The sequence below is a fragment of the Oryx dammah genome, unplaced genomic scaffold, assembly GCF_014754425.2.
Source record: "Oryx dammah isolate SB20612 unplaced genomic scaffold, SCBI_Odam_1.1 HiC_scaffold_17, whole genome shotgun sequence".
Taxonomy (NCBI): Eukaryota; Metazoa; Chordata; class Mammalia; order Artiodactyla; family Bovidae; genus Oryx; species Oryx dammah.
The window spans coordinates 15,245,967-15,258,675 of record NW_024070201.1 but is presented as its reverse complement, the minus strand read 5'-3'; the positions used below and the strand labels follow the sequence as shown (position 1 = coordinate 15,258,675).

General features: G+C 42.6%; 1 protein-coding gene across 1 annotated transcript in view; it reads left to right on the top strand.

The window, feature by feature from the left end:
- Positions 1–2,586: 2,586 nt before the first annotated feature.
- The window catches only part of PIWIL4 (piwi like RNA-mediated gene silencing 4), a 52,091-nt gene continuing 41,968 nt past the window's right edge, over positions 2,587–12,709 (top strand). The window contains exons 1-4 of the mRNA XM_040257903.1: positions 2,587–2,676; positions 4,348–4,432; positions 6,803–6,928; positions 11,124–11,338. Of these exons, the coding sequence (XP_040113837.1) occupies positions 2,587–2,676; positions 4,348–4,432; positions 6,803–6,928; positions 11,124–11,338 (516 nt within the window). The remainder of the gene's footprint in view (positions 2,677–4,347; positions 4,433–6,802; positions 6,929–11,123; positions 11,339–12,709) is intronic.

Here is a 12,709-nt window from a genome sequence, read left to right as displayed (position 1 = left end):
GACTTAGCAGCAAAGAAACAATAATTAAAAGAGGTAAAGTACTGGGACTTCCTGGTGGTCTGGTGGTTAAGATTCTGTGCTTCCACTGCAGGGGCTGCAGGTTGATCCCTCCTTGGGGTACTAAGATCTCACATGCCATGCAGTGTGGCCAAAAAATAAAAATAAGTAAATGCTAAAGTCATTAAAATTCTTTTAAAGGGGTAAAGTATTGATTATCTGAGCAGATATAAATAAGTAGAATAGAAATGGAAGACACAAAATCAGATCCAGATACATATGGGAATTTGCTATTTCTTGACAATGCCTCCAGAAACCATTACATAAATTTCATATATGATGTTAGGGGTAAACAGCTTGCCATAATGAGATAAAGTTAGATCCCTACCTCACAGCATGCATATCATATAAATAAATTCTTAAAGGATACAAGGTAGCTTATGTGACTAGAAAACATAAAATTAATAAATGTCATATGAAAGTGAAAGAAGTGAAAGTGTTAGTCCCTCAGTCATCCAACTCTTTGCAACCCCATGGACTGTTCATGGAATTTTCCAGGCAAGAACGGTGGAGCAGGTTGCCATTCCCTTCTCCAGGGTATATTCCCAACCCAGGGGTCAAACCCAGGTCTCTTGCATTGCAGGCAGATCCTGTACCATAGGAGATACCAGGGAAATACAATGTCCTATGAAGTCCTTGTAAATTCAAGGCAGGGATAATTTTCTTTCAAGAAAACCTGAAAAGCACAAACAATAAAATAAAACATTAGTAGATTTGACTACATCGAAATTAAGACTTGATTAGATAAAGAACGTCATAGTTAAAATTAACAAGTGACAAATCAAGAGTAGGTATTTGCTATGCTATGAAAAAAAGTCTTTCAAGTGACAAAACATGAGAAGTACAATTTAAAACAGCCAAGGATATAAACAGACAATTCACAGAACAATAACAGAAAACCCTCACATCTATCACATAGATGAAGAGATGGCTACCCCCCCTTTTTTTTAAAGCATTCCTGCACATTTTTCTATTAATTTAATTTTAAATGAATTCTCCCAATGCCCCAGTAGGCTAATCAGATACTTCTCAGAAACAGAACTGACATGAAATATTCAAAGACATCAAGAAGCCAGGAACAGAAGTGAGCAGATAACACAGACAAAAAAGTGTGATGCAACCTTATATACACATCTGATGGGCAAAAACTAGAAAGCTGGATAAATTTGAGGAGGGGCAGTTCAGTTCAGTAGCTCAGTCGTGTCCAACTCGTGGCGACCCCATGAACCGCAGCACTCCAGGCCTCCTTGTCCATCACCAACTCCCGGAGTTCACTCAGACTCCTGTCCATCGAGTCAGTGATGCCACCCAGCCATCTCATCCTCTGTCGTCCCCTTCTTCTCCTGCCCCTAATCCCTCCCAGCATCAAAGTCTTTTCCAATGAGTCAACTCTTTGCATGAGGTGGCCAAAGTCCTGGAGTTTCAGCTTTAGCATCATTTCTTCCAAAGAAATCCCAGGGCTGATCTCCTTCAGAATGGACTGGTTGGATCTCCTTGCAGTCCAAGGGACTCTCAAGAGTCTTCTCCAACACCACAGTTCAAAAGCATCAATTCTTTGGTGCTCAGCCTTCTTCACAGTCCAACTCTCACATCCATATGTGACCACAGGAAAAACCATAGCCTTGACTAGACGGACCTTAGTCGGCAAAGGAATGTCTCTGCTTTTGAATATGCTATCTAGGTTGGTCATAACTTTTCTTCCAAGGAGTAAGCGTCTTTTAATTTCATGGCTGCAGGCACCATCTGCAGTGATTTTGGAGCCCCCCAAAATAAAGTCTGACACTGTTTCCACTGTTTCCCCATCTATTTCCCATGGAGTGATGGGACCGGATACCATGATCTTCGTTTTCTGAATGTGGAGCTTTAAGACAATTTTTTCACTCTCCTCTTTTACTTTCATCAAGAGGCTTTTTAGTTCCTCTTCACTTTCTGCCATAAGGGTGGTGTCATCTGCATATCTGAGGTTATTGATATTTCTCCCGGCAATCTTGATTCCAGCTTGTGTTTCTTCCAGTCCAGCGTTTCTCATGATGTACTCTGCATATAAGTTAAATAAGCAGGGTGACAATATACAGCTTTGACATACTCCTTTTCCTATTTGGAACCAGTCTTTTGTCCCATGTCCAGTTCTAACTGTTGCTTCCTGACCTGCATGCAGATTTCTCAAGAGGCAGGTTAGGTGGTCTGGTATTCCCATCTCTTTCAGAATTTTCCACAGTTTATTGTGATCCACACAGTCAAAGGCTTTGGCATAGTCAATAAAGCAGAAATAGATGTTTTTCTGGAACTCTCTTGCTTTTTCCATGATCCAGCGGCAGATGCAAAGAAAAGCCTGGCTGCAGTCTCCCACCCCTTCCGGCCCACGCGCTCCCCCCGCCCCCTCTGGGCGCCCGGCTCCACCCACGCGGGAGCCCAGGCTGCGATTCTGCGTAGATCCACCCTTTCTGTCCTTGTTGGTGCTGTGCCGTCCGGACGCCGGTGAAGAAGCGCCCTCACGGAGACTTGTCTGCCTCTGGGCTCCGCGGGGACATGAGCGGCCGCGCCCGCGTGAGGGCACGGGGCATGGCCCGGAGCCCCGTCGCCGCGGAGGTGGGGCGTGCCCCGGGGCCTCCAGCTGAGGTGTCTTCCTCCTTCCGCTCCTCCATGGACACTGCCTTTCTCTGCACATCTCTTTCCCTCTCTGCGAGGGACAGCGATTTCTCTTCTCTTCTCTTCTCTTTCAACTTTGAGTCTTTCCAGGGTTTCTCATATAAATGTATATGTATTTCCCGTTGGGGAGCTTGTCCGAGTAAGATATTAATGTAGATGTTTTGGCTGCTGAAAAGGACTGCAAGTGGGAGGCGAGTGGATCACTCTTTTCTGTTTTCTGAGTTTTAATTACTTTATTCGTTTGCAAGTCTCCTGGTGAAAAAGACTGTACCTTTAAAGGTACTATTATTTGGTATGTAACTTAATATGACCCATCTCCCTAATTTATATAAAAAAGAAATAATTTCAAGCACAAATGGCTGGTGCACTGGGATGACCCAGAGGGATGGTATAGGGAGGGAGGTGGGAGGGGGATTCAGGATTGGGAACACGTATACACCCATAGTGGATTCATGTTGATGTATGGCAAAACCAATACAATATTATAAAGTAAAAAAATAATAATAACAAAATAAATTTAAAAAAAAATTTAGACTCAGCCACTGTGCATAGGGCTCCTTATTAAACTTAGGCAGCTTGGTTGAATTGAGAAGCGTATCTGCAATTTCTGAGTGATGTTACACTTAGTATTTGGAGCAATACTTAGCAAAAACTTAGTATTTGGAATAACATCTTAGACCAGAAGTGCTGTGTGAGTAGTATGTCTTTATTATGACTTTACTTTCATAAAGAGGTCTTTGGTTGATTTTTCCCTTTTTTTAAAAAAGTAGACTAAGATTTATACCTTCTTCAACAGAGAATTACTGTGCAGAGAAAATATGAATGGTTATCTTCATCTGTTTTGTGAACTAGTTTTGGACCAGTTTTTTTCAAGAGTGTCATCATCAGACTGGTGGCCCAGATCCTCTGGGCTCAGTTTATTTTCTTGCTACAAACTTGTTTACATCAGAGTCCCTATGTCTGAGGGCTACAGAAGTGCGAGGTCTTTGATCATCTGTGTGTGTGTGTTAGTCACTTTAGTCGTGTCCAGCCCTGTGCGATTCCATGGACTGTAACCCAGCAGGCTCCTCTGTCCATGGATTTCTCCAGGCAAAAACACTGGAGTGGGTTGCCAGTTCCTCCTCCAGGGATCGAACCTGTGTCTCCTGCATTGCAGGCAAATTCTTTATCGTCTGTCACCAGGAAGCTTGTGACCACCTGTACCATCTTCCATTTGATGACCTTCTTGGAGAAGGAAATGCAACCCACTCCAATATTCCTGCCTGGAAAATCCCATGGACAGAGGAGCCTGGTAGGCCACAGTCCGTGGGGTCCCAAAGAGTCAGACACGACTGAGCAACTTCACTTTTGGGTGCAAGGCTCACACCTTTGCCTCTGGGGGCTAAAGGCCTCTGGCTCACAGTTAGCATTGAAATCAAAGATTAATGAATTTAGAAAACTGTAGCTTTGCTTTATCTTCTTTTCTAAAATGGGCAGTCTTTTCTCCTCTCTCAAGCATCTTACATGCAAACATTTTCTTTTCCTAGCTCATGGTACTCTAGTGACATAGGACATGATGCCATTCTCATTCTCATCTCGTGATAAGGTTTTAGTTTATGACTTAATATCTTAACTCTGACCAAATATCTTTACTCATTTCAGCCTCCATCTATTGCGCTACTTGATAATGAAGCATCCTCTAGCAGTGACTGTGCGAGAACAAGCAATATTTCACAGAAATGTAAGTGCAGCTCCGTCTGTTCCATTCAGTTTCATTCCATCTGAATGAAACAGGAGTGACTCGACCAAGCCTTTGAGCAGCAGACTCACTTCTTGAGCATCCTGTCTTCCTTTCCTTGAAGCATCCCTCTGTGTTTGTTGTGTTTCTTTGAGACCTCCACACACAGAGTCTGCCACTGAATTTCCTGATAGTGTTCGGCAGCTGGGAACCTCCAGACATTAGGAAGCCAGTTTTTCTGATTTCTTTCTGTTTCTTACTGAGTAAATTTGAAAAAAAATCTTAAAAAATTCTTTATGACATACAAATGTCAATACTATTGCCTTGCAGAGATGGTAGAAACCTGGCGTGCCTGTTTCCCATTCTGTCTTCCTTTCCCACCTGTGGTAGACATCACCATTTGATGGCAGCCCTCTTCCCTGCAAATCCAGATTTGACCTCAAGATACTTGTCGACATGCTACGCTAAATAGCTCGTAGCACACAGTGCGAGTTGGCAGCCCAGTGTGCTAGTTTCCCAGGGCCGCTGTGATAGAGTACTGCAGACCAAGTGACTTAGACCATGTAAATGTATGGTCTCGTAATTCCAGCCCTGTTGCCATCATGCAAGTGTTATTCCAGCTTTTCCTTGAGAATTTCTTTCCACATCTGCTGCACATCCTTGTGACTAGCAAGTGATGGAAACTGTTCATCCATTGAGGGTAGACTGAATATTTTTACTTTTAAAAATTGTGGTAAAATCTGTGGAATGTAAAATTGACCGTTTTAACAATATTGAAGTGCATAGTCCAGTGGCATTAACAATATTCACACTGTTGTGCAACCATTGCCATTATCCATCTCTGGAACCTTTCTGCTCTTGCAAAATTGAAACTTTGTACAAATTTAACAATATTTCTCCATTTGCTCCTCCCCCCAAACTCTGGTGGTCTTCCCTGATAACTCAGTTGGTAAAGAATCTGCCTGCAATGCAGGAGACCTGAGTTTGATCCCTGGGTTGGGAAGATTCCCTGGAGAAGGGAAAGGCTACCCATTCCAGTATTCTGGCCTGGAGAATTCCAGGGACTGTATAGTTCACGGGGTCGCAAAGAGTCGGACATGACTGAACGATTTTCACCAGACTCTGGCAACTACCATTCTTTTTTTTTTTTAATGGGTGATTATGCAGGGCTTTTATTTATTTTTTTTAAATTTTACTTTACAATTCTGTATTGGTTTTGCCATATGCATATACACCCGTGGTGGATTCATGTCAAGGTATGGCAACTACCATTCTATCAGTTCAGTCGCTCAGTCGTGTCCGACTCTTTCTGACCCCATGGACTGCAGCATGCCAGGCTTCCCTGTCCATCACCACCTCCCGGAGCTTGCTCAGACTCATGTCCATCGAGTTGGTGATGCCATCCAACCATCTCCTCCTGCCTTCAGTCTTTCCCAGCATCTATGGTAGACTGAATTTTTAGAAACCACCACACAGTATTTGAACAGTAAGTTATATGGATAATTAGCAAGAATAATCAAATTTTTAAAAATGAAATAAATTATGTTATTTTCCTGGAAGACTCCAACTCCACTGAAAAGGGTATGGACAGCAGTTTTGGGTGAGTGGGTAGTGCCGTTTGGGGTAGTTGCATATCATGACTATATCAAAGGAAAGAGATTTGTATACTAATAGTCATGTTACTTTGTAGTAATAATTTTGTGATGTAAAATTTATATTTTCATATTATCTTCAAAGTGGCAAAGTTATATCCAAAATCAGCATCGCTATACTCGTTTAACAAAGAAAATATTCATCTGGAAATAGATTTCTATTTCATGTTTTCTAGATCCTAAAACACTGACATGCCCCAAAGTGAAGTGCTGACTTTCATTCTCAGAGGAATGCTCTAGCATAAAAACTGATGACAGCCTCTGGGCATTTCTCTTCCTGTGGTTGGGAAAGTTAGGAGATTTTCAGCCTCAATCTGTGCAGAAGTTGACGTGGACAATCTTAATTTGTAATTCTTCAGGTGTTATACAAGAGCTACAGGAGGGAGACCAACCCTCCGTCAGTGGGCGTGGAGCAGAATGTAGGGAGAGAGAGCCTCCTCCTTAGTCAAGAGGAGAATCAGAACAGCCCCATATGTTATATGAGGTGGGACTAACCCAGGGTCTGTTATTTTTAAGAAAACATACCATGCTTCCTTCACGATTTTCAATTTTCAGTCCGCAGACTTCTGTACATTCCCCATTGTTTTCAGCAATATGGGTCAGTTTTATTAAAAGCCACAAAAATCTGAGTTTTGGTTCTAGATGCGCTTTTTATATAATAGTTGTAAGCAATATCACTAGCATGAAATATGAGATATATGGTGTTTTCTTCATATTTTAGATGCAGGTGGTATATCTTCGAGTGATTCTGGATGTACCCCCAAGGAAAGAGGTGGGAAAGTCAGACGAGACATCATGGATTTGTCTGTCTGTACCAGAGAGAAACTGGCCCATGTGAGAGACTGCAAAACAGGTACTCACTCTTCATGTTACTTACCTTTCTTTCTTTTTAATATTACCAAATCTTGCCTAAGGAATTTTAATTTCCAGATCTAAAATAAATTCATATCTTGACTTCAAAGATATGTATTGAACATCTGCTGTATTTAAAACATTATCTAAGGGTGGCAGGAAGGTTTAGGAGGGAGGGGACATATGTATACCTACGGTTAATTCATGTTGATGTATGACAGAAATCAAACCAATATTGGAAAGCAGTCATCAATCAATTAAAAATAACTATAGAAAAAGAAAGGCAAAAAACCCAAACCAAACAAATAAAAACATTATCTAGACACTAGTTGTTTTAGCCTTAATTCTCTCTTTTATTAATAGGAAGAATAGCATTTTCTGTAAAACTACATTTCATACATTGAAAACATTTTCTCCTTACCTCTGAGGTAGGGGCCTGCAAAGATGCTTTGTCCCTTTCTCAACTTTTTCTTATATGGGGAAAAATAACCTTTCTGGACTTAACCTCTAAAAAGAAAAATGTAGCCTGTTTGGGGAATTCTTTACGATGATTCTAGGTTTACCCTTGAAATTACAACCTAAAATTTTATGTGTATTTTTGGGAAAGTAGGCCTACTGTTTTCATAGGATCCTCAAAAGACTTTGTCATGCCCTCCAAAAGTTAAGACTCAGTGATGCAGAAAGCCTGCAGATCAGTCTTTTTCAAACTCTTTCAAACCATGCAACAAACATAAGTAGATAAATAAATCCTTATCCATCATACACACACTGCACAAACACAGTTGAAACAAAGTTTCATGAGGCAGTGTTGCCCTTCCAGTGGCAGGGCTCTTGGATCCATTCTATTGTATCCTAGTCTTTCTATGAAACGTGATGGTTCGCCTCACTTATTTTCACAACTGGAGCACTAATGAGACAGGATTACAGTTTGAACACACTTGGTTAAGTGATCTCAAAGGGTCGCTTGCCCACTCGGACATTGTAGATGACTTCTCTTTGTCCATTAATAGGTGCAGCTAAAATATGTTGACATGGCCTTTGGGAGGACAGTGACAAAAAAGCTTTCCTTTGAATAAAATAGCACGATGATTCCTTGTTCCTACTGGGTATTTACACATGTCAATGAAAAAAAGCATTGCCTACTGTATCAGTAAATTAAGGATGTTGTTAATTTACATTAAGGATGAGGCTGCCCACTGCCAAGCCCTCAGTTCCTGCAGCCACTCTCCAACAATGTAGCCTAAGGAGACCTGGGGAGAGAAAGAATAGGATACTGGCCCCTGTAGCTGAGGTGCATGGCAAAGAAATGATTTCAGTGAACCCTGACTTTTGCATCTTCCCATGTAGTAAAGAATCCATCTGCAATGCGGGCAACCCAGGTTTGATCCCTATGTCAGGAAGATCCCCTGGAGAAGGGAATGGCAACAACCCACTCCAGTATTCTTACCTGGAGAATTCCATGGACAGAGGAGCTGGGGTGGCTTATAGTCCATGGGGTTCGCAAAGAGCTGGACATGACTGAGTGACTAACACTGTCACTTTCATACATAGAAAGATGCTAAAGTCATTAACACAGGATGTCTGGCCTTCTTTAATTACAGTCATCTTTAGAGCTTCCGACTCCCTGGTCTTTGTTGCAAAAACTCCTATCTGGCTCTTCCCTTGCCTCCTTATAGGCAGACTCTCAGGAGTTATCTGAGATGCTGTATCCCAAGCTTAAGCCCTCAGTTTTGCCCACTGAATAAAACATAGTTCTCATCTTTTAAGTTGTGTGTTATTTTTCAGTCAATACACATGTCAAAACTGAGGGAATATTTCCTAAGGTACACAGGATACTCTTTTATCCTCATGACCTCAGGGTTCATGTTTCTACTTCCTCCATGAGAAATGCAAAACAGTGACTATCTGGTAATTCTGTCTTGTTAGGCGAACACTGGATAGTTCCTTCGGAGGAGAGGTGAGAGTATTTCCTTTGTGCCCTCCTAGAGTCTGTCCTGGTGGAGTTTAGAGCATCCTGGGTACTGACCACTGTGTCATGGCCATCTCTGAATTTGTCCTGTAGAGTTTTTTAAAACAATTTTTAAAATGTGTATTTATTCTTCGGCTGTGCCGGGTGTCTTCATTGCTGCATTCGGGATCTTTGGGTGTGACCTCTAAACTCACGGCTTCCCTGGTGGCTCGGAGGTTAAAGCGTCTGTCTCCAATGCGGGAGACCCGGGTTCGATCCCTGGGGTGGGAAGATCCCCTGGAGAAGGAAATGGCAATCCACTCCAGTATTCTTGTGGATGGAGAAGCCTAGTAGGTTACAGTCCACGGGGTCGCAAAGAGTCGGACACAACTGAGCGACTTCACCTTCACCTTCACCTTCATCTTGAAACTCTTGGTTGTAGTGTGTGGGGTCTGGTTCCCTGACCGGGGATGGAACCCAGGTACCCTGCATTGGGACCTGGAATCTGCCATTGACTCAGGGAAGTCCCTGTCCTATAGATTTTGAGGAGGTGAATAAAAGTTCTGTAGGGCCTGGAGTTCGGGGAAGCTCACACGGCCTTCCTATGCCTGCAAAAAACAGAAGCCCAGAGTCCTGTCTGTTCTCACACAGGGAAGATGTGAAATTTCTTCTTCTGCTCCTTCTCTGGGGCTTACAGAGCCATTTAACCACTGACTGTAGTGTTTCAATATTTTCTGAAATATGGTGAACTTTTTATTATCTGAATTTCCAAGAGAATGGGGTGGGGGGCTATATTCATGGTAAAAACTGGAGAGTTTCTTTCTAATCTGAGAACACCATAATTTCAGAGCAGCATCTAAAGCTGTTATCAGACCAAGCAGGTCCCCTCACTCATGTGCAGTAAAGTCAATCTACTGACACACTGTGTTGTAGTGAAGGAAATTGCAGTGTTTATTGTGAGGCCCTGTACAAGGATCCACTGATACACAGTGCATGGACTTCTCCAGGCCAGAACACTGGAATAGGTAGCCTTTCCCTTCTCCAGGGGATCTTTCCAACCTAGGGATCAAACCCAGGTCTCCTGCATTGCAGGCAGATTCTTTGCCAACTTAGCCATCAGGGAAGCCCTATAATTTCAGAGCAGCATCTGAAACTTATCAAACCAAATGGGTCCCCTCACCCACGCAGGTTGCGGTTAGGGAAAGTGCAGTGTTTATTATGAGGCATTGAACAAGGAGTCTAGGACAGCTAATGCTCAAAAAGCCCAAACTTCCTGGTGTGTGTGTACGCTCAGTCACTCAGTGTCCGACTCTTTGCAACCCCATGGACTATAGCCAGCCAGGCTCCTCTGTCCATGGGCTTTCCCAGGCAAGAATTCTGGAGCAGGGGATCTTTGTGACCCAGGGATTAAACTCATGTCCCCTGCGTTGGCAGGCGGATTCTTTACCACTGAGCCACCTGGGAAGCCCTATTAATCCTTAGGTGCCAGTAGGTCTAGAAGCTACATGATCATGGTCATCACATAGTTAACTTCTTTCGTTGGGTGGGGGTTTTAGCATCTGTAAAACAATTCAGGAAATGCGCACTAGATACTATTATCTAGGTACTTAGGAGCAAAAGCAGCCGATATGGAAGAAGGGTCTGTCCCAGGAAGGCCCCATGGGGTCTTGCTCAGTTACAAAATTTTCACTTGAATGATTTGAATTGCACAGAATCAGCAGGAAGGCAGTCTTTTTGGAAAGAGTTCTAGGGTAGTTGAATTCAGATGTTTCTCTTCTCCCCAAACAAGGTCACTTCCTGCTCTTTGGTTCTTATGAGGCCTGCCTTACCAGTGTGATCCTTTTGTTTGTAGGACTCTGCTTTCCAGGTGGCTCTATGGTAAAGAATCTGCCTGCTGATGCAGGGGACATGAGACGTTGGTTCCATCCTTGGGCTGGGAAGATCCCTGGAGGAGGGCATGGCAACCCACTCCAGTATTCTTGCCTGGAGAATCCCATGGACAGAGGAGCCTGGTGGGCTACAGTCCATAGGATCCCAAAGAGTCAGACACGACTGAAGTGACTTAGCATGCATGCATGTAAGGTTATCAGGCTGCCAGTTACTCAAGCTTACTTCGTATCACTGAACAAAAGTCCTTGCTTTCCAGCAGCAATTAGGCATGTGCACATACATTTTTGAATGCCGTGATTAATATGAACATGATGCATTTTTTTTTCATTAAAAAATATTTTTTATTTGTTTTCTTCAGGTTCCAGTGGAATACCTGTGAAACTGGTCACAAATCTCTTTAATTTAGACGTGCCCCAGGACTGGCAGCTATTCCAGTATCATGTGACATATAGTCCGGATTTAGAATCTAGAAGGCTGAGAATTGCTCTGCTTTATAGTCACAGGGAACTCTCCAACAAAGCAAAAGCATTTGATGGTGTCATCCTTTTTCTCTCACAAAAGCTCGAAGAAAAGGTATAGTATGGTTAATTTTTAAACACACACATATGCATATATTTATACTCCCCCATATAGATTTTAGAGGTTAGCTGATTTTCATGACAGCTGGAATAAGTGTGTCACTCACTCCTTTTCTCTTTCCTATTCCCATGCCCGAGAGCAAAAGACTTCTTAATTAAGACCTCATCAGCAATTGATTTCCTAATTAAGAAACTGCTGGTCAGGCATTTCAGAAAGAAGAGCTGTAATACAAATACTGCTTTTTTGACAATTTTTTTTCAAGGCAAAGTGTCCTTGAGAGAGGAATCTTTTTTAAACTTTTCCCAAAATAGGAGTTTAAGAAACAGTATTTAACCTGTGGCCTCAGACCTTTAAATTTACTTTTTTTTTTTTCGCTCCTGTGCATTCTGTCCATCTGTCCATAGGATTGACTTTACATCAATCCTGATTCTAAAACTGTCATTTTTCATGACTTGTTCCATCATATGAAATAGGAGTTACTAATATCAATCTTGCTCCTTGAAAGAAAAGCTATCACCAACTTAGACAGCATATTAAAAAGCAGAGACATTACTTTGCCAACAAAGGTCCATCTAGTCAAAGCTGTGGTTTTTCCAGTAGTCATGTATGGATGTGAGATTTGCACTGTAAAGAAAGTTGAGTGCCGAAGAACTATGCTTTTGAACTGTGGTGTTGGAGAAGACTCTTGAGAGTCCCTTGGACAGCAAGGAGATCCAACCACTCAATCCTAAAGGAAATCAGTCCTGAATATTCATTGGAAAGACTGATGCTGAAGCTTAAACTGCAACACTTTGGCCACCTGATGCAAAGAACTGACTCTTTGGAAAAGACCCTGATGCTGGGAAAGATTGAAGGCAGGAGGAGAAAGGGACGACAGAGGATGAGATGGTTGGATGGTGTCACTGGCTCAATGGACATGAGTTTGAGCAAGCTCCGGGAGTTGGTGATGGACAGGGAGGCCTGGTGTGCTGCAGTCTGTGGGGTCGCAAAGAGTGAGACAAGACTGAGTGACTGAACTGAGCTGAACTGAACTGATGTCGATCTTAGGGCTTCCCTGGTAGCTCAGCAGAGAAGAATCTGCCTACAATGCAGGAGATGTAGGTTCCATCCCTGGGTTGGGAAGATCCCCTGGAGGAGGGCATGGCAACCCACTCCAGTATTCTTGCCTAGAGAACCCCATGGACAGAGGAGCCTGACAGGCTATAGTCCATAGGGTCGCAATGTGTTGGACATGGCTGAAGCAACTGAGGACACATGCATATATCAATCTTAAGGATATTTTTGAATGGTTATGACCTTTGGATATGGCAATTGCATGATTCATATCTATTTTTTTATACCTTCCCATTTTTAGTCCTAAAATCA